This window comes from Carettochelys insculpta, chromosome 10 (assembly GCF_033958435.1).
Source record: "Carettochelys insculpta isolate YL-2023 chromosome 10, ASM3395843v1, whole genome shotgun sequence".
NCBI classification, from domain to species: Eukaryota; Metazoa; Chordata; order Testudines; family Carettochelyidae; genus Carettochelys; species Carettochelys insculpta.
Window position 1 is genome coordinate 360,834 of NC_134146.1, and position 21,942 is coordinate 382,775.

The 21,942-nt window shown below is 53.8% G+C and overlaps 1 protein-coding gene across 1 annotated transcript; it reads left to right on the forward strand.

Annotated features, from left to right (window-relative positions):
* The first annotated feature begins 477 nt into the window (after positions 1-477).
* LOC142018689 (allantoinase, mitochondrial-like) lies at positions 478-21,526 on the forward strand. Its single transcript, XM_075004655.1, is given in 12 exon segments — positions 478-511; positions 2,938-3,095; positions 11,104-11,255; positions 12,536-12,650; positions 15,896-16,042; positions 16,677-16,722; positions 17,081-17,174; positions 18,017-18,203; positions 19,169-19,307; positions 20,259-20,431; positions 20,838-20,870; positions 21,362-21,526. Coding segments are annotated over 12 exon segments (1,443 nt in total).
* The last annotated feature ends 416 nt before the right edge of the window (positions 21,527-21,942 follow it).

Genomic DNA, 21,942 nt, shown 5'->3' on the forward strand with positions numbered 1-21,942 from the left:
CAGAAAGTTCAGACTCATGTCATCCTCTGCAGTTTAAGACCGTCTGATGGAAGACTTGAGCAAGCAGCACGCTTACGCAGACCTGGAGGAGCTCCCCACAGACCATGCAAAGCAAACTGGCTGGGCTGGGAGGAAGCCGGCACTTGTCCCTTGTTCCACTGTCATCTGTTCCAGTGCTTGCCACAGCAATAAACTTATGCTAAGAAATAGAACAAAATACGTGAGTTCAAAGCCATGGGAGTACTTGGCCTGCACTAGGTAAAAGTGGCTCTCTGTTTGCAAAGCACAGAGATTATCAAATATTAACCATCCCCTCCCTGCCAGGTCCCAGCTGAGGAAGAGAGGAAAATCCTCTCTGGGGTCATTTGAAAAGTCCCCCCTTCATTGAAAGAGGAGACACTCACAAGCGCAAGACAGAGAAGTGAAGCCAACCCCCAGGGGAGCCAGGCAGAAAGGCAGAGAGAGCACCAGCTTAGGATGCCTACAAAACACAGGGAAGCCTCCCAGCCAGGTGAGTAAGGAACATACCCCACCATCAGGTGTGAGAATGCTTAGGACTAGCTAGCAGCAATTCTCCTGCAATAGGGCTGTGTTCACAGGCCTGATCAACCCTTACAAACCTTAGCCAATCTCTGCCGGTGTGTTGAGGTTCCTGTCCTAACCCCTGGGCTGCATTTATAGCTACCCTTAGCAGAGCTGGAGACTCCTCCAGCTCCCAACCACGCCCACAGAGCCCTCGGAGGAGAGTTCTATCCTAGGTCGCTTGAGCTGTGGTCTTGGGTTCCACATGCAGCTGGCAAGTGACCAGGGGTGAGACACCCAGCAGGGGTACAGCAATGGGATGAGAGACAGTGCATACTGCTCTCCTGGGGCCTGAAGGGGGAGGCCTCCACTGCGTAAGGAGCGCCACTTCATACACCCTAAGATGAAAAACACAAGGAAAGTCCCAGGAAAATCTGTACCTGGAAAGGGGTGGGGACAAATTCTGCTCATGTTCAAGTCAATAGCAAAACCCGCACAGACTTCACTGGAGCAAGACTGAGCTGGAGCTGTCAGAAGGGATTTAGGAGCACCCTTTAGTCCCAACATCCAGCCTGACTACGCTGAGGTATAAGCGCCCAGAGAAGAAGGGGGCTTGGGCTTGAAGTGCTAGCTAGGGGTGCAGGACCTGTCTGGCTTACTAGATGGCCGTTCACAAGTCACTCACTCTCTAGAGCTCCCCATTCATAGGACAGCACTAAGTGTCCCAGCTCCCCGCCGTGCTGTTCCACTCCATGTAGATGGTAAGCTGCACTCAGGGGCTACGTCTACACGTGCACGCTATATCGAAATAGCTTATTTCGATATAGCGACATCGAAATAGTCTATTTCGATGAATAACATCTACACGTCCTCCAGGGCTGGCAACGTCGACGTTCAACTTCGACGCTGGGCAGCACCACATCGAAATAGGTGCTGCGAGGGAACGTCTACACGCCAAAGTAGCACACATCAAAATAAGGGTGCCAGGAACAGCTGCAGACAGGGTCACAGGGCGGACTCAACAGCAAGCTGCTCCCTTAAAGGGCCCCTCCCAGACACAGTTGCATTAAACAACACAAGATCCACAGAGCCAACAACTGGTTGCAGACCCTGTGCATGCAGCATGGATCCCCAGCTGCCGCAGCAGCAGCCAGAAGCCCTGGGCTAAGGGCTGCTGCACACGATGACCATAGAGCCCCACAGGGGCTGGAGACAGAGCGTCTCTCAACCCCTCAGCTGATGGCCGCCATGGCGGACCCCACTATTTCGATGTTGTGGGACACAGATCGTCTACATGTGCCGTACTTCGACGTTCAACTTTGAAGTAGGGCGCTATTCCCATCCCCCATGGGGTTAGCGACTTTGACGTCTCGCCACCTAACGTTGATTTCAACTTCGAAATAGTGCCCAACACGTGTAGCCGTGACAGGCGCTATTTCGAAGTTGGCGCCACTACTTCGAAGTAGCGTGCATGTGTAGACGCGGCCAGGGTGGGAGCGGGGGAGGAATGGTACTTGACTCTGAATATGTTGAGGGCATGGCACCAGGGGATCTCTCTGGTTGGACCTCTGGCCCCTGCTCTAACAATAAAGGCCATAAGCAGGCACAGGGAAGGAAGCAAATTGTGTTCTGTTGAGATGCCTCCACAAAAGGACATATTGGGGTGCATTAGAAGAAGCATTTCCAGAAGACCTAGAGAAGTTATTATGCCCCTCTACTCAGCACTGGTGAGGCCACATGTGGAGTGTTGCATCCAGTTCTGCCCCCCGCCCCCAGTACAGAAAGGATGTGGATGCATTGGAGCAGGTTCAGTGGAGGGCAATGAAAGTTATTAGGGGCCTGGAGCACAAGACCTACAAGGAGAAGCTAAGAGATTTGAGCTTATTAGTTTGCAGACGAGAACAGTGAGGGGCCATTTGATGGCAGCCTTCAACTTCCTGACGGCGGGGCTCTAAAGAAGATGGAGAGAAGCTGTTCTTACTAGTGACAGATGGCAGAACAAGGAGCAATGGTCTGAAGTTACAGAGGGAGAGGTGTAGGCTGGATATTAGGAAGAACTATTTCCCCAGGAAAGTAGTGAAGCACTGGAATGCTTTACCTAGAGAGGTGGTGGAATCTAGAGATTTTTAAGTCCTGGCTTGACAAGTCCTGGCTGGGATGATTTAGTTGGGGTTGATCCTGCTCTAGGCAGGGGGCTGGACTAGATGACCTCCTGAGGTCCCTTCCAGCCCTAGGATTCTACGACTCCTTTGGGAGCAGCTCCCTTCTCCCCACCCTGCCTCTGACACCAACATCCCTCGGTGGGTTTACTTCTCCGTGTTGGGAGCCAAACAGCAGAGTCCAGCCACCTGGTATTCTCCTTCACTGTACTATGTCCTTGGATTCAGCGTCCACATTTCTTCCCATCCCACGCAGGGGCGGCCAGCATGGAGGTGGGGTCAGAGGTCACGGTGGTGAGAAGTAACAGAGTGGTGCTGGATAATACCATCTGCCCAGCTGAAATCATCATCTGCAATGGCAAGATAGCCAACATTCTGCCCAGGAGGAGCTGGGCTTGGGCCAGTGGAGAGAAGGTGAGTATGGGCCAAAGGGCTAGTTGAACTGATGTGGCAGAAGCAGCTCCCTGGGGGAAGGCAGTGCTGGGTTTGCACAGTCAGCTATACCAATAATAATAGTCAATACCTAGCTCTTACCCAGAGCTTGCCAGGGTCACTTCCCAGCTCATTACACATGCTCCAGATCTCAGCGTGGGGCTGCTGTCCTCTATGCCGTTGACCTAGGCTGGGATACATGACCCCACATCTCTCCCTGCGCCTGTGCTGTGTGATGGACCTGCCAACAGGCCTCACTGAAACCTGCCGTACCTTGCGATCTAGAGGGGACTCCTTTGCTGAGTGCCAAAGCACAGTGATGGATGGGAGGAGCCCACAGGGCGAAACCTTCTGCTGCCTCCTGTTCCTTAGACAGGGCCGGTGTCTACTCTCTCTCACATCAGCCTTCTGCTGTTGTGACAGCACTGACTTGGTGGGAGAGTGCAGAATTAGACCCTCAGGCTACAGCATCAGCATGGGACAGTGAGGCAAGCAAACAGCTCGTACCATTCCTGTGGGCTCTGCCGTGAGACCCCGGGAGCCCCATCTGGAGCTAGGCATGACGAAAAGAGACACCTTGCAAACGTTCGCCAGTCCGTTTCGTTCTATGTAACAACCTGCAGCTGCAGGTGCCTGCCTTGCTGCCCCGCTCCCCTGCCCTGCTCCCAAGCAGAGAGGCAGTTTAATCAAGTGCCTGGGAGCACTATGATAAGGCAGAGGAATGGGAGGGGTCTGCCCCTGTCTAAAAGTTGACTACCAGCAGCAGAGCCAGGGGAGTTGCATTTTCTCCTTGAACAGACCTTGAAACGGGCTGTGCTGACAGCCCCTGGGATTTGCTTTCAAGTAGCAGACCCAGGGAGCTGGCTGGCTGGCTGGCAGGAGCACACAGGGCAGTGGGCCATTATTTGAAGGCAGCAAATCTTCCACTTGAAAATGCAAGAATTCATATTGCTCACTTGCCTCTACAAGTTAATCCACCAGTCGGGAGCCATATGTATCATCTTCAGGTCTGATCAAAGCAGCTCACATTTCTAACATTAAGTCAAAGACACAGTCTCCTGCCTGCAAACCCTCTGTGGTGCAACAGGTCTGGTGAGAATAGCTGACCAGCTAACAAAGCTGTTTGTGCACTGACTGGCAAGAGGACAAGTGAGTTACTGTCTCTGCTCCATTGGCAGCGGGTGCCTGAGGAGGGGTCACTGAGCGGCTGATGGAAGTTCATCCCTGGCAATACAGCAGGTCTCTAGCGCGCACGGAGGAAACTGGGTGCAGCAGGACGTTGCCTTCAAAGAAGCTTCACATTGTAAAGGGTGACCCTGCCGGTGCCCTGCATTCCCCATCTGGGCCTCTGGAGCATCAAGGACAAAAAAGTCCCCTCTGGAGTCCCACATATTGCCACTGCACAGCTTCCAGCAGCTCCTTCTTCTCGGTCCACTTCTAGTGCAGCCTGAAGTATGTGCGTGCACCTGTGTGTAGTTGTGTGTGTATGCATGCACATGCATGTCTGTGTGTGTGTTTGAAAGTGTAGTTGTGTGTGTGCATGTGTGTATTTGTGTATGTGTGTGCATGTCTGTTTGTGTGTGTGCCTGCATGTCTGTGTGTGCATTTGGGCTTGGATGTGAGTGTGTGTGTGCATGTATATGTGTGTGCATGCAGGGGGGTTGGCAATCATACTCTGAGGGCAGCTGCTGGGGTAGCACAGTGCTTACCATGCACCCTGAGTGACCAAGCTGAGTTTACCGTTGTTTTGCCAGGCTGCGCTGCACCCTTGAAGCTGGGCCTCCAGGGCAAAGCCTTCCTGCTTCGCTCATGGACAGGGTGCTCCTGCCAGGGCAGCTCCTGTGCCTATCCCTGCTCCCCTGTATTGCCCTGTGTGATGGAGTGGGGGGAGTGCAAATGCGAGACTCAGGCTGGATGTGAGAGACAAGCAAAGCAGCTCCCAGTGGCTAAGGATGACCCTGGGGCTACAACTGGCAGGTAACACCTCTGCCCTGAACAAAGAGGAGGGAGGAGCCAAGCTGGGTTTTTGAATCGGGGAACGGCAGTGAGAGGCTAGGGGAAGAGAGAGCTGGAAGGCAGCCAGCCTGAGGAGGGGGGAAGCTACACGCCAGAGGGGCACCCCTCGGGGTCTCCTCCCCAGGACAGGTTGGAAGGACTGTCTCTGGCTGCTGTACTGTTGCTTCTGTGAGAAAGTGGGCATCTGTTGCCTAATAAACCTCCTGTTGTACCTGCTGAGTGAAAGTCACTCCTGCCAGCGGAGGGGGTGCAGTGCAGGGGGACCCCTAAACCCCATCACCCTGGTTCAGAAGTGGGATGCACTGCACCCACGGATGAGCTCCCAGCAGTGGCTGACTGAGCGCAAGAGAAGGAAGGAGCCTCACAAGAGCCAGAGGTGGAACAGAGCAATTCCTGAAGCTGCTGCTGGTGAGCGGATACCCCGGGAGACAGTGGAGAGATGGATTATACCCGACTCCTGAAGGCAGAGCTAGCGGGGCTGTGCAGAGAGAGGGACCTGACCGTGGGGAAGGCGACCAAGGCCCAGCTGATTGCCCAGCTGGAAGAGAATGACCGATCCGGGGGGGCAGAGCCTGTCCCGGCAGGAAGTGGCCGGTCACCCTCGGGAAGCGTTTCGGGTTCTCCGACAGGAGCGGGGGCTCAACGCCGTCAAACACACACGGTGCCCGCCAGGTTGCGCTCAGCTAGCGGTAATCCATCGTGGGCAGAGTCCCCCGTCGCAGAGCTGCGGCGGCTGGAGCTCGAGGTGAGATTAAAGGAACTGGAGCACCAGGAACAGGAAAAAGAGCGTGAGCACAAGCGCCAGGAACGGGAAAGAGAGCATGAGCACGAGCACCAGCTACAAGAGAGACGGCGGGAGGAGAGAGAGCGAGAGCGGGAGCATGAGCGGGCCATGGCAGAGGCGAGACGCCAAGAGGCCCCAGCTGCGGTAAGCGGGGAGAGGGCCAGACGGCTCGGGGTGGCCAGTCACTTGGAGACGCGCGTGCTGGCCCAGTGTCAGGACCCAGGGGACATGGACAAGTTCCTTATCGCCTTTGAGCGAGCCTGTGAGTTGCACGAGGTTCCCACAGCTGAGTGGCTCCAGCACCTCACCCCCTTGCTGGGCCAGAAGGCCGCAGCGGTGCTCAGCCAGCTGGAGGGGCTGCAGCCTGGGGACTATGAACGGGTCAAACAGGCCCTGCTGCATCAGTTTGGGCTGACTCCGGAGATGTACAAGAAGAAGTTCCAGGAGGCACAAAAGAGGCCAGAGTAAACCTATGTAGATACGACCTCCCGCCTGAGGCAGTACTACCGGAAGTGGGTGTTCGGGATGGGAGTCCAGTCCGTAGAGGACCTGATCGAGCTGGCGGTCCTGGAGCAATTCTACAAGATGTGCTGACCTGAGCTGAGGGTGTGGCTCGTGGACCGGAGGCCTGAGGATTCACACAATGCAGGGAAACTGGCAGATGACTTCACAAACAGCCGGGCCATGTTTAAAAGTGAGCCCCACAAAGAGAGGGAGTCCCGGAGGAATCAAAAATCTCAGAGAGACCGGTTCCTGGCCATACGACAGAGGGGACCACCTCTTGGGCGAGCGCATGAAAGAGGGGCCGGCCACCCACCCCCGCAGAGAGCCAAGCAGAGCCTGGACAGAGCAGCCAGCCCGAGGGACACAACAAGACCCAGGCTGTTATCGCTGTGGGCGAAAGGGGCATAGAGCCGCTCAGTGCCCCAAGCTCCCAGACAGGTTAAGCAGGCCGGGGAGTCATGGAGTCAACTGGGTGGAGTCCCAGAAGCCAAAGGGGCTGGCAGCCAAGGCGGGTGGTGCTAACAGTGGGTACTTGGATTGGGCCAAGTCCGTCCCACAAACCAGCTCCTCAGGGGGGCCAAATGCTCAGAGGTCAGTTTACAGAGTGGGGGCAGCAATGCCTCTGCGGAGCAAGTGTCTCACACACCTCAAGGTAGACAGAAAAAAGGTCACAGGGTTCTGAAACACAGGCGCTGACATAACGCTGGCCCGACCCGGGGTAGTGGCACCGGGCCGCATGATACCCAATTCCCACCTAACGGTAACAGGAATTGATGGAACCCTTTTCAAGGTGCCCATGGCGAGGGTGCACCTAAAATGGTGGGACAAGGAAGGCCCCAAGGAGGTGGGCGTGCACAGCCATTTGCCGGTGGATGTACTGATGGGGGGTGACCTGGAGAACTGGCCAGGTAAACGCCCTCGTGCCCTGGTCCTAACCCGTAGCCAAAAAAAACGAGGGGTGCGTTCCCCAGATTCAGGGGTACAGGCCCAGCGAAAGCCACAAGGGCCAAACCTGAGAGAAAGGGAGCCCCCAAAAACCAAGTCTCACAGGCCAGGGGTGCTGAAGCCAGACAGGGATGGGGAAGTAGCTTCCGCCCCTGCCCCAGCCAAAAAGTTCCAGGCAAAGCAGCAGAGAGACCCCTCCTTGCAGGAGCTGAGGGAACTGGCCCATCTCAGCCCAGCTCCACAGGTGGGGGAGGGCTGCAGGGAGAGATTCCTGTGGGAAAAGGAATTCCTGTACCGGGAATGGGCTCCCAGATGCAAAGCGGAGCCATGGAAGTTCCAGAGGCAACTGGTGGTTCCCCAAAAGTACCGGCGCAGGCTGCTGTACCTAGCCCATGATGTCCCGCTCGCAGGACACCACGGGATTCACCGCACTAGGGAAAGGTTGTTACAGAACTTTTTTGGCCTGGGATCTTTGCAGTGGTCCGTCAATATTGCCTGTCCTGCGATCCCTGCCAAAGGGTGGGAAAGACCCGAAACAAGGGAAAAGCTGCCCTGAGGCCACTGCCCATCATAGAGGAGCCTTTCCAAAAAGTGGCTATGAACATAGTGGGACCCTTCAGCAAGGCAACGTGTTCGGGGAAAAAATATATTTTGGTGGTGGTAAACTTTGCCACGCGATACCCAGAAGCAGTGGCCTTGACCTCTATCGACGCTGACACCGTGGCAGATGCACTGCTGTCCATTTTCAGCAGAGTGGGGTTCCCCAAGGAGGTCCTCACAGATCAGGGGTCCAACTTCATGTCGGCCCTGCTGCAAAGCTTGTGGGACAAGTGTGGGGTCCAACACAGCCTACCACCCGCAAACCAATGGGCTGGTGAAAAGGTTCAATGGGACTCTAAAGCAGATGCTAAGAACCTTCATAAACCAGCACCCCCATCACTGGGACAAGTATTTACCCCACCTGCTGTTTGCATAGAGGGAGGTGCCCCAGAAAGCCACGGGGTTCTCCCCGTTTAAGCTGCTGTACGGAAGGAGGGTACGGGAACCCTTGAACTTGCTCAGAGAAGAGTGGGAGGGGACGGCCTCTCCTAAAGGGCAGTCAGTGGTACAGTATGTACTGACCTTCCGGGAAAAACTCACCAAGCTCATGGGCCTGACCAGGAAGAACCTCTCCAAGGCCCAAAGGAAGCAAAAGGTCTGGTATGATCGTAACGCCCGGGCCCGAGCTTATGCCACTGGGGACCAAGTAATGGTCCTTGTACCTGTGCGGCGAAACAAGCTGCAAGCGGCCTAAAATGGGCCCTTCAAGGTCATCAAACAGCTAAATAACGTAAATTATGTGGTAAAACTGTCAAACTGGGCCCACAGCCACCGGGTCTATCATGTAAACATGATAAAACCTTCCTGGGACAGAGAGAACTCGGTGCTGGCCGTGTGCAGACACTGGGAGGGGAAGGGGGATAATCCCTTGGTGGATTTGCTCACAGAAACTGGAGCCGGCTCCTTGCTGGAGTCTATTCCCCTCTCAGACCAGCTGACCCCTGCCCAGCAGACAAAGATCAAGAAGGTGCTGCATTCACCCCAACAGCTGTTTTCTAACAGACCCGGATGCACTAACCTAGCTGTCCACCGAACAGAGACAGGCACCCACGCCCCTATCAAGTGTGTGCCATTCAGAGCCACAGGGAGGACGGCTCAGGACATAGAGCGGGAGGTTGAAGACATGCTGGCTCTGGGGGTGATCCAACCCTCCTCCAGCCCCTGGGCCTCTCCCGTGGTGTTAGTCCCTAAAAAAGATGGGTCTGTTCGGTTTTGTGTGGACTATCGCAAGCTTAATGCCATCACTGTATTGGACGCCTACCCCATGCCCAGGCCTAATAACCTTTTAAACAAGCTGGGGGAAGCCCATTACCTCACCACCATAGACCTCACCAAGGGGTACTGGCAAGTGCCATTAAACAAAGATGCCCGGCTCAAGTCGGCTTTCATCACCCCTGTGGGGCTCTACGAGTTCCTGGTCCTGCCCTTTGGCCTCAAGGGAGCACCCGCTACCTTCCAGCACCTGGTAAACCAGCTACTAAAAGGGATGAAGAGCTTTGCCCTGGCTTACATAGACGACATTTGCATCTTCAGCCAGACGTGGGAGGACCATGTGTCCCAGGTCAAGCAGGTGCTGGACTAACTCCAGCAGGCTGGGCTAACTATCAAGGCAGGGAAGTGCAAGGTGGGAATGGCTAAGGTAACCTACCTGGGCCACAAGGTGGGCAGCGGCTGCTTAAAGCCAGAGCCTGCTAAAGTAAAGGCTGTCAAAAATTGGCCCACACCCCAAACTAAAAAACAGGTCCAGGCCTTCATTGGGATGGCGGGGTACTACCGAAGGTTTGTGCCCCACTTTAGCTCCATCGCAGCCCCCCTCATGAAGCTGTGTAAAAAGGGAAGGCCTAACAAGGTGGTCTAAACCAAGCAGTGCCAAGAGGCCCTCTGCGTGCTAAAGGAGGCTCTGGTCAGGGCCCCAGTGCTGGCAAATCCAGACTTCAACAAACCCTTCCTGGTGTTCACCGATGCCTCAAACGTGGGGCTGGGGACTGTGCTAATGCAGGTAAATAACAAGGGGGAGAAACACCCCATCGTGTACCTAAGCAAGAAACTGCTGCCCCAGGAGCAAACCTACGCGGCCATAGAGAAGAAATGTCTGGCCATGGTGTGGGCGCTGGGAAAGCTGCAGCCGTACCTGTTTGGATGGCGTTTCACTGTGTACACCGATCACTCACCCCTGACCTGGCTGCATCACATAAAAGGGGCCAACACCAAGCTCCTGGGGTGAGGTCTGTTCCTGCAGGACTACAACATGGAGGTGGTCCATGTGAAGGGGAACAACAACACCATAGCCAATGCCCTGTCACACAGGGAGGGCCCCAAACTTCCCCAGGTCACTGACTAAGTGACCCCGCTCAGTTCGGTCTGGAAGGGGGGAAAGATGTGATGGAGTGGGGGAAGTGCAAATGCAAGACTCAGGCTGGATGTAAGAGACAAGCAAAGCAGCTCCCAGTGGCTAAGGATGACCCTGGGGCTACAACTGGCAGGTAACACCTCTGCCCTAAACAAAAAGAAGGGAGAAGCCAAGGTAGTTTTTAAATCGGGGGTGGCAGTCAGAGGCTAGGGAAAAAAAGAGCTAAAAGGCAGCCAGCCTGGGGAAGGGGAAAAGCTACACCCCAAAGGGGCACCCCTTGGGGTCTTCTCCCCAAAATGGGTTAAAATAACTGTCTGTAACTGCTGTACTAACACTTCTGTAAAAAACTGGGCATCTGTTGCCTAATAAACCTCCTGTTGTACCTGCTAAGTGAAAGTCACTCCTGCCAGCAAATGGGGTGCAGTGCAGGGGGACCCCTAAACCCCATCACACCCTGCCCCACAGCAGCTCCACCCTGCCATGCAACGAAGTCTGAAAGAAACAATAGTGTCCTGACAAAAGGGCTTCCTCACAGACAGCACTGCTGGGCGCTCGCTGCCTGCCAGCTAACACCACCCAGACAGCGGCCTTCCCTGCTAGGCCTCTTTGGGACTCCTGCAGGAGGCTGCAACTTGTCCCAGGCCCCATCCAGAATCTCCCTCTTTACCCCGGCCTTGAGGCCGTGCCCCCTCCCGCTTCCCTAGGACAGCGGTCACTCGATTAGACTGGGTCACAACTGGAGCTGAACCCATCTCCCACTAAAGGGCCAGCAAGTTCCCTTCTCCCTGCAGGTGCTGGATGTCGGCGATCTGGTGGTGATGCCTGGGATCACAGATCCTCACATTCACACCTGTGAGCCAGGGCACACAGCTTGGGAGGGTTCCTCTTCTGCAGCCAAGGCTGCTGCTGCCAGAGGCGTCACAACCCTGGTGGATATGCCACAGTACGGTACCAGGGGAGGGAGGGAGCAGCTGTACCGCATGCCCCTATGGGTTGCCTCCTTCCTGACGTGCACGGGGAAGGGCCTGCCCATGCAGGATTGCACGGGCCTTGTACAGGGAAGGGAGAGCGAAGTGGCTTTGCACTGTGCATTGTGCTGAGTCTGAGTCTTGGAGACATGCCTGTCCTGCATGTAGCTAATCAGGCTCAAGCCATCTCCCACTGAAATCTCTGGGGATCTTTCCATTGCCTGCAATGGGGTTGGATCAGGGCCCCTGCAGAATGGGGCAGACCCTCCGTTGATAGAAAGGATAAACCTAAGCAAACTTACCTCAGCTGAGAGTCTGTCACAGGACTTCAGCCTGCTTTGTGCCAAAGACGGACATGTCACCGTTTGCCTGCATAATGCTGCTGAGTTACTGTGGGGGAAGGATGCGTGGGGTGCCAAAAGAACAGGAGGATGCTCAGTGGGTACGTGTTATTTGCTCCACTCCTGCCTGGTGAGGGAATGCCCTGCCTTGGCTGAAGGAAAGTTCCTCTGTGGCAGTGCTGCTGAGTGAAGCTCTTCTCCATCACCCCGCACAATCTGGAGTGCAGGACAAATCCCCTGCACAGTGTAGCTCAGAGCTGCAAGGGAAATACACTGCGGGGTGAATCTACCTGGTCCCAGCAAATCCTGCCCGAGTGACAAATGTGATCAAACAGTACTCTCTGCTGGCCACACCTGGAACCCGCAGGGCTCTACTCTGCACAAAGAGAAAAGGAGTTCTCATCTGAAGTTTATTCTAAGGGTGGGGGGGAAAAGATCCTCGCTCCGAGGTCCACCCCCAAGTCTGAATTAGGGGACGTAGGGACCCAGCATAGAGAGCTGGAGCAGACCGTCCACAGGGGATAGGAACAGAAAGAGGCTTGTTGCTGGCAGGGCACGAGGAAGTCTCCATTTGTGGAGCCTGGGCGCTCTAAAGTAAGTGCCTGGCGGGGACGAGTGTTCTAGGGGCCCCCCAAAGTGCTGGTTGCTGTGATCTCCATTTTGTCTTAATCACCCTCTGTCCACTCCCATCCCAACATATTATCCACTTGTGCTCCCAGCGCCACACCGGAAAGGGAGATCTCCCTACTATCTTCTGTGGGAGCTAGCTGGGCCCCTATCCAGCCTGCACTCTCCTCAGCCCCTGTTCCACATGTGCACGGTTCCTATGGCTCAGTAGCACTCTCCCTGCCAGGCTAGGGAGGGGTGTGGGTCTAGCTAAACTGCCCTCTGTCTGCCCACTCTCTGCCCTCCAGGAACTGTCTTTCCCCAACCACTACTGTGGAAAACTTGGAGGCCAAGCTGCAGTCTGCCAAAGGACAGTTCTATGTAGACGTAGCCTTCTGGGGAGGAGTCGTCCCTGGAAACCAGGTCAGTGGATGGAGTACCAGCATGGAGTGCCAGCTGGAACAGGGGCAAGGGCGGATACCAGGTCTCATCTCCTCTCTGGGAAGTTTCAGTGTAGGGAGCCAAGGTGCTTAGCACTTATGGAAATCTTGCTGCAAGTCTCTCAAGAAAAGCTGTACACTCAGTGCAGACTGCAAAATAAAGCAGAAGAAACGGATCAGTCCAACAAAGTCTTGGTGGTGGTTCAATCAGTAACACTGAAAATGCCTCCAACTTGGCTGATCTGCCTAGCTGCCCTGGGGTCGTTGGGGGAAGGGATGCAGAACATGTCCTGAGGATACTGGTAATGAATCTGCATCCACTGGAAAGACTCCCACTGACTTCAGTGGGGAAAGGTTTGGCCCTGGCTCCTGTGGAAGCTGGTGACAGAATCCCAGCTCCAGGTGTTGTTACAAGAGCCATGTTTAACAGCCATGTTAAAAAGGCAGTGAGAGAGAAAAGGGCAGCTTTTAAAAAGTGGAAGTCAAATCCTAGTGAGGAAAATAGAAAGGAACATAAACACTCCCAAATTAAGTGTCATAATGTAGTAAGAAAAGCCAAAAAAGATTTTGAGGAACAGCTAGCCAAAAATTAAAAAAACGATAGTAAAATGTTTTTTAAATACATTAGAAGCAGGAAGCCTGCTAAAAAAGCAGTGGGGCCCTTGGACGATAAAGATATAAAAGGAGCGATCAAGGAAGACAGTGCCATTGCGGAGCGATTAAATGATTTCTTTGCTTCAGTCTTCACGGCTGAGGATGTTACAGAGGTTCCTAAATCTGAGCCAGCCTTTTTAGGTGACAAATCTGAGGAACTCACTCAGATTGAAGTGACATTAGAGGAGGTTTTGGAGTTAATTGATAAGCTGAATAGTAACAAGTCTCCAGGACCAGACGGTATTCACCCAAGGGTTCTGAAAGAACTCAAATGTGAAATTGCGGAGTTATTAACAGTGGTTTGTAACCTATCCTTTAAATCCACTTTGGTACCAAATGACTGGAAGACGGCCAATATAACGCCAATATTTAAAAAAGGCTCTAGAGGAGACCCTGGCAATTATAGACCGATAAGTTTAACATCAGTACCAGGCAAATTAGTAGAAACACTAGTAAAGAATAAAATTGCAAGGCACGTAGAAGAGCACGAATTGTTGGGCAAAAGTCAGCATGGTTTCTGCAGAGGGAAGTCGTGTCTAACTAATCTATTAGAATTCTTTGAAGGGGTTAATAAACATGCGGACAAGGGGCACCCAGTGGACATAATATACCTAGATTTCCAGAAAGCCTTTGACACGGTCCCACACCAAAGGCTTTTATGTAAATTAGGCAGTCAGGGGATAGGAGGAAAGATCCTTTCATGGATCGGGAATTGGTTAAAAGACAGAAAACAAAGGGTGGGAATAAATGGTAAATTTTCACAATGGAGGAGGGTAACTAGTGGTGTTCCCCAGGGGTCAGTCCTGGGACCGATCCTGTTCAACTTGTTCATCAATGATCTAGAAAATGAGGTAAGCAGTGAGGTGGCAAAGTTTGCAGATGACACCAAGTTGTTCAGGACAGTCAAAACCAAAAGGGATTGTGAAGAACTACAAAAAGATCTCAGCAAACTGAGTGATTGGGCAGCAAAATGGCAAATGAAATTTAATGTGGGTAAGTGTAAGGTAATGCATGTTGGAAAAAATAACCCAAATTACACGTACTACATGATGGGGTCAAATTTAGCTATGACAGATCAGGAAAGGGATCTTGGAGTTATAGTGGATAGTTCTCTGAAGACATCCACACAGTGTGCAGCGGCAGTTAGTAAGGCAAATAGGATGTTAGGAATTATTAAAAAAGGGATCGATAATAAGACAAAAGATATCATACTTCCCCTATATAAAACTATGGTACACCCACATCTTGAGTACTGCGTGCAGATGTGGTCTCCTCACCTCAAAAAAGATATATTGGCATTAGAAAAGGTTCAGAAAAGGGCGACTAAGATGATTAGGGGCTTGGAACGGGTCCCATATGGGGAGAGGCTAGAGAGACTGGGACTTTTCAGTTTGGAAAAGAGGCTATTGAGGGGCGATATGATAGAGGTATATAAAATCATGAATGGTGTGGAGAAAGTGAATATAGAAAAATTATTTACCTTTTCCCATAATACAAGAACTAGGGGACACCAAATGAAATTGATGGGTAGTAGGTTCAAAACTAATAAAAGGACATTTTTCTTCACACAGCGCACAGTCAACCTGTGGAACTCCTTGCCGGAGGAGGCTGTGAAGGCCAGGACTCTATTAGGGTTTAAAAAAGAGCTTGATAAATTTTTGCAGGTTAGGTCCATAAATGGCTATTAGCCAGGGATAAAGTATGGTGCCCTAGCCTTCAGAACAAGGGCAGGAGATGGATGGCAGGAGATAAATCACTTGATCATTGTCTTCTGCTCTCCTTCTCTGGGGCACCTGGCATTGGCCACTGTCGGCAGATGGGATGCTGGGCTGGATGGACCTTTGGTCTGACCCAATATGGCCGTTCTTATGTTCTTATGTTCTTATGGGTCAGCTTACAGGTGTTGGGGGGGTTGTGTTGTTCCAGGCCATGGGCTACGGGTCAGTATATATAATAATCATAGAATCCCGCTAATTTAGCAGTGGGTGCTGCCTCAGCAAAGTTGTGCCAGCACAAAACCAGCTTTGATCTGTTGCAATGAAGAATTTGCCAACCAAGGTGTTCCTTGACCTTCAAAGTCTACTCAAATATGACCTTCTGAGGAGGGAAATGGTTGAAGAAATTGTCAGTCCTACTCATGGTGGAGCAGAGCTGTCACAAATGCCTGGACAGTAGTTTAGGTATTTGTCCTTAGGCACAATTGGTTTAAATGTGGTTCTCATCACTATCGCTGTCCAGGAGGGCTGGTGGAACCTGGTCCCTGATAACCTGCAAGCGCAGAATGTAACAGTGATCTCAGTAACTGCCCTGCTTTCACCACTGCAGGCGGCCAGGCTATCATTCTGCAGCTAATGCTAGGCTTGGAATGCAGCCCTGCAAAGGCTGCCTTAGGCAGAACCAGAGAGGTAGCTGTGTTAGTCTGTAGCTTCGAGAACAACAAGAAGTCTTGTGGCACTTTATAGACTAACAGATATTTTGGAGCATAAGCTTTTGTGGGCAAAGACCCACTTCATCAGAACCAGTGCACAGTGGGACATTCAGGCCTGAGTGCATCACTTCTGTTGTCTGCTTTAGGATGAGCTCCCGTCCATGCTGCAGGCTGGAGTCCCTGGGTTTCCATGCTCCCTGATTGCAAGTGAAGAGAATGAATTCCCCCATGTCTGCCTCCACGATGTGCACATGGCCATGAATGAATTGCAAGGCACAGACTGTGTCCTCTTGGTAAGTCACCATCTATGCTCAGCTGCCTAGGTCTCTGCTTTCTCTCTTCAGATTCAGGATGCAGGGCTACCAAATCAGAAAAGCAGCATCTCCCACGCAGTTGGCATAGGCACAAGTAAGTGACTGCACAAAAAGCTGCGCAGGGCAAGGCAAGGGATGGCCTGCCAGGCTGAGCAGACAACGCTCCTGCCCTGGAGAAGTGAAAGCAGATATTGGCTTCAGGCTTCCTACCTCAGACCCTACGTGCAAAGACCACCTATCCACTTCCCTAGCCTGTGATTCCAGAGCACGCGGGGACCCCAGCAGACAAGCACCCCAGAAAAGCCATTGATAGATTAGGCAGAGTCAATCCTTTCCTGCCACCCCATAAAGGTGGGGAGTTGGCTTAATTTGTGTGTCATCTTAGCCCCTCCCGACTGCTGTGGCAGGTGGTTGCTCAGAGAGCTTTCGTTCGCCAGGAGGCAGCAGGGCTGCTCTAAGGTGTATGGCTGAGAGCCTGACCCAACGGGCCCTCCCGTTTCCTTCCACAAATGGAAAGGAGGGCAAAGGGAGAAGTAGCCTTCCTTCAGAGGGGGCTTAACTCCCACCTGCCAGCATTAATTAACCCTGCCCTCCACTTGGATCTGCTTTCCAGTTCCACGCAGAGCAAGACCTGGGCCAGTGCAAGCCGGCGCTTGAGGGTAGGTGATGACAACTCTGAGGTGGAAACTGACGGTAAACACACCTCACTATTTACACAGACCACAGATTCGAGACCTAGGGCTACCAGACCAGAAAAGCCCCTTTGGGGCCCCTTCACACTGCCCGTGCAGGGCACACACAGACACAGGCCTGACCCCCAACACGGCAGAATGTTGCAAGCACGAGCTGACAGGGGAGTCACAGAATAACACCCTGCTGCTGGGCAGTTACCCCCTCCGTGCACATCTGCGGCCTGGACCTCCACTGGTATAAATAGCCCCTGGGGCCTGAAGCGTATCACTATGTTCTTTAGGCACAAGCCTGATGTAAACCTATTTCCTTGACTGGTGTCTGCAGACCCCACAGAGTACCAGCCATTCCTGGATTCCCGCCCTGAGGCCATGGAAATGGAGGCCGTTCAGACTGTGGCTGACCCCTGCCTCTAGTACAAATAGGGAATCAGCTTCCTCGGGGTTAGGACACCCGGAGGAGACCAAGTGGTTTAACAGCAGTGACCTTTGGCCAGCTGCAGCCCACCCCCATCCAAGTCTGGCCTCTGCTTCGTTGCACAAAAGGGCGTGTGGCCCACGAGGAGGTGGGAGGGCACACACAGGGGCTGCCCCTCCAGCTGGGGCGCCAGTGACCTCCCCCCACCCAGTCCCAGAGGGGCGGTGAGTTGGCGTAAGCACGCGTCCTTACCTCCTGGCGCACCCACCCGCCCAGAGGCAGTGTTCCCGGGATGCTGTCTCTCACTCTCCCCCGGTGGTCGCCCCCAGCCACTCTCGTCCCCGCACTGCCTGGCTGGGCGTCCTGGGGCCCAGCCCTCCGGCCGAGTCACACACAGGCTCCAAAAGGCCCAATGAACAGTCCTCCTGTCTTCTCAGGTGCCACTTAGGGCCCCCTCTTCTGCGGCCTGCCTTCCCCAGGGCGTCTCCCCACTGTGGAGCTTCTCCTCCGACTCACCTCCCCCTGGGGTCTCCCCTAGTCCCTCGGCCTTACCAGCCCTCGCTGGGGCCCCTCCTCCTCGTGTGGCTCAGACCCTCCCCAAGGGGACACCACCCCCGAGCGTGGAGGCTTCACCACCACGCTCCATTACGAGGCCTGATGGGGACACTACCTCCAGCTGGCCATTGGGCTGTCAGCTGACCGGTGAGACGTGGGCTGGCTACAGCCCTCCCCTCCCCCGCAGGGCACCCCTTTGGCTGTGACGCTGCAGTTCTGCTTAGCCCGCCGTCGGGAGACGAGTGACACCTGTGGCCAGAGGGTGACGGTCTCACCCTCTCCCCCCCACAGGCTGCCCTGCCACATCCTCCACCTCTCCTCTGCACAAGCCCTGCCCATCCTCAGGGAAGCTCGCCGGAAGGGGGCCCTGCTCACCTCTGAGTCTACCCACCACGCCCTCACCCTAGCGTCTGAACACATCCCCCCGGGGGCCACCTGCTACAAGTGCTGCCCTCCGATTAGGGGCAAAGGCAATCAGGTAACGGGCCTAGAGGGGCTCCGGAGGGCGATCTCATGAGCGTAACCAGGGCTGGGCGGGGGCGACCGTATCGCCCGGTCCCCAGTACAGCACAGGGAGGTATGGGGGAAGAGGCGGCTCCTCCAAGCCCCGGGGAGACAGGAAGGAGGAGGCAGCTGCCCGTGCTCCCCTCACTTCCCCGGGCCCCGGGGGAAGGGGATAGCAGAGTGCCCTGCCGGCTGCCTGCTCCTCTGTGCACCTGCTGGCGGCAAATACGGGACAATTCGTCCTTTTCCAAATATGGCACCATCCCTCCAAAAACAGGACGGATGGTCACCGGGGCGTGGGGTGGAAGGGGCACCGGCCAAGGGAGCGAAACAGTAACCCCTGGAGTGCTGGAGCCCGTCTTCACACACAGGGTGTCCCCTGGGCGGGCGTCAGGTTTCACTGCTTCCACTCTCTTGGCGGACATCACAGGAAGCTGGTCAGGCCTGGAACGTTCCAGCCCCCGAGGACAGGGCAGGTGCATGGCATAGAGCTCTGAGTGGAAGGGCAAGGGGGCGGGAATGGTGCACGGGGAAGGTTGCTCCTTCATGAAGTTCTGGCAGGGCTGGTGTGTCGTCGGCTGCAGGGCACTGGGCTTGTAGAGAGTTGATTAGACGCTAGAGTCTGAGATATCCTGATAAAGCTATGGGGCTGTTTGGTCACTAGCTCTCTCATCCACTGGACACAGGTCCAGGCAGGGAAAGAAAACCAGAATGTGTTTGTCTGCATTTATATCTAGTTGTTCAACTGAATCCATGCTCCCTGCAGAATATGGACTGTGAACCCATTTAGCAGGAGACGATGTCTCAAGCGAGCTGGAGAATTTCTGCATAGAACATAGGTCCTGTCCGATGAGCTGGCAGAGTGAATGCGCTTGTGTGCTCTGGAGTCTGTCTTCCACCCAGCCGTGAAGTGAACTTCTCCCTTTCTCTTGCCTCCAGGAGCAGCTCTGGAGTGCTCTGCGAGAGGGGCTGATTGATATGGTTGTTTCAGCCCATACCCCCTGCTCACCTGGCCTCAAACTCTTGAATGACGGGGACTTTTTCAAGGCCCGGGGAGGCATTGCCTCACTGCAGTTTGGTAAGAGGGTTAGAGCAGCCTAGCTGGATCTGCGAGCTGGTGTCCAGCAGGGCTTGCATTCAGCCAGAGCCATCCGAAGCTGCAAGCTCTGGTAAATACTTTCAAAACCACCAGAGCCCTGCTGCCTTCCCCAGGGGAGCAGAGGGCCTGAGCCCCAGTGCCTCCTCACCCCGCAGGGCTAAAAGCGCCACCCCCTGCCCCGGCCCTCCCATGAATCCTGGAGTCCTCAGTGAGGCAGCCAGGGAGCTCTGGAGAATAGTCTCTGAGGCCTCAGTGTCTGGTGTACTCTCATGGCAACTCTGTGCTGGGCATCTCCCGAGGGAATGGGGGGCTGCCACAGACTCCAGTTCTGACCCCTCCTGCAGTGGTTTCATTAAGTGTATTCTGCCTTATCTACTGCCCAACTCCTCCAAGCCTCCAGGTATCTAGCCCAGTCCTACATCATTCTATTTGTGTTCTCCTACCATGTCCATCACTCTGGTATCTGGGCTCCTTCCAGCAGTGCACTGAGTGACAGGCCCAGCATCTGCCACATGTGGTCCCTTCATTCTTCCCTGTCCCAGGGCAATGGTGTGTGTGGCTGCTTCATTACTGTTCAGGTCTGGACAGTGCACTGCCTGCTTTACCAGCACAGGCCATGCTGAAAGACAATGCACTTGGCGGGGACAGTGATGAGGGATGGTGGGCATCGTCCACACAGCTACTGTTGGCTAAGGCACGTGGGGGAATGCAGCAGCATCTGTCCAAGCTCTGTTTTCAGCCCCTGGGATGTAATGAGCAATAAATGCATTCACCCTTGTCCCCACCACAGATGGAGGGCCATGGAGGGTGACTCTCAAATATGGCAGAGACCTCTCCAGCTTTAGTTGCTCAGTCTCAGCACTATGTGTGACCTTCCATGAGCAGGAGATAGAGTCTACGTGTCCTGATTACTGTCAAAACCACTCGCAGGGCTCCCACTGTTCTGGACCTCAGCAAAATCCAGGGGATTCTCCCTTCATGACGTGGTGCAATTGATGTGCCAAAACCCTGCCAGCCTGAGCAGACTGGATCACCGCAAGGGGGCACTGTGCCCAGGAATGGATGCTGACTTGGTGGTCTGGGATCCAGACAAGGAGTTTGAGGTAGTGAGAAAGGCATGAGGCACAGAATTTTAAAGGCCCAACCAGGGGGTTGTGTGATATAATTGTTGATGGGGGAACAGGATGAGTCCTGGGTTTGAGATGTGCTTGTAGTGGTCTCTGGAAGCAGGCTGAGGTATGCGAGGGTAGACACACAGTGAATGAAAAAGCAAGAGACCAGCTGAGATGGGGCAGTTGTAAAATAACATTTTGCCAGTTTTTCATTGCCGCTTTCTTTCATCTGGGACTCGTCAGCCTGAAAAGGAGCATGAGCCACTGTTTATTTTTCTACTGGAGAAGGTCCTGGATGATGCTGGTTAGGAGATTTCCATTCCTAGGAGGTGACATGGGGAAGGAGATGTCTGTAAAGGTTTACAGTTCAGCAGCCATAAAATTATCCTATTTTTAGGTGAAGAAAAACATGATTCAGCATAAAAACCAGGTACAAGAACAGTTCATACTTTCTGTATTTACACAGCACACCCCTTTCTCTCCCTCAACCCCAGGGGATGGTAGTCTGACTTTTCTCTAACCCTCTTTTATTGTTGGTAACTTGCACCCTCACCTACTATAGAATGCCCTCCCTCTTTGTCTACTAGTTGCAAGGAAATCTTAAAGAAGTACACATGTATCTCAGACCCTGTAGAGATTCTAACTGCCATCGCTGCTTAGTCATGGAGATCCTTAGATGTTGCTCAACCATGCACCTGAAAGAACACTGTCTTACAGTGACAGGATATTCAACCTCCATGGTGACTGTATCACTGGCTTCCTCTTGCAGAGGAAGACTCATAGCAAAGGCCTAGAGGAAAGAGCCTGGGGTTGGGTGTTATCTCCATATCTGGCAACCCGTGGCTCTTAAATGGAAGCTTGTGGCAAAATGTTTGGTTGAAGAGCTCACTTTACACTCTTCGATGTGCTTTTTTCTCCTAGCTGACCCCGTACCTTGGCTTCCAGCTTCATGGCGAGCTCCTTGCCACTCTCGTGCGTGGCAGGTTGGTTTATCTGAAAGGGAAGTTCTCACCCAAGCCAGAAGGAGACCTGCTTGTAACTCAGAGAAAGATGTTCACAAGAGGCACCGCCTCACCCTACTACTGACTGGGAATGGGGAGAGAAAGTGACCATGAGATCAACCAAATCATTAAGAGCCCCATGCAGACTTGGTAAAAGAAGAGAACCACTGCGGGGGGAGGGGGCGGGGCAGGAAAACAGCCACAGGAGCAGAGGGTTCATTTCCATACACTCAGAGTTGCAGAAAAAAGGGCTTGCGGATGTTTGTAGCGACACGGCCTAATTTTTGGCTCAGCTTCTGGAGGAGTTATGATCCCACTGATATGGTCCTGCTATTGTGACCATGTGGCAGGAGGTGGCAGTGGCTTGCACCACCACTGTGACCAAGCTGTGCTCCTGCAGGTCTCCCGGTAGAAGAGAGAAGTGAGACCACGCGGGGTGAATGGAGAGTGGAAAGCTCCTCTCCTCTTGTTGCCTAGTGCTGAGCCCTACACCTCCAATTT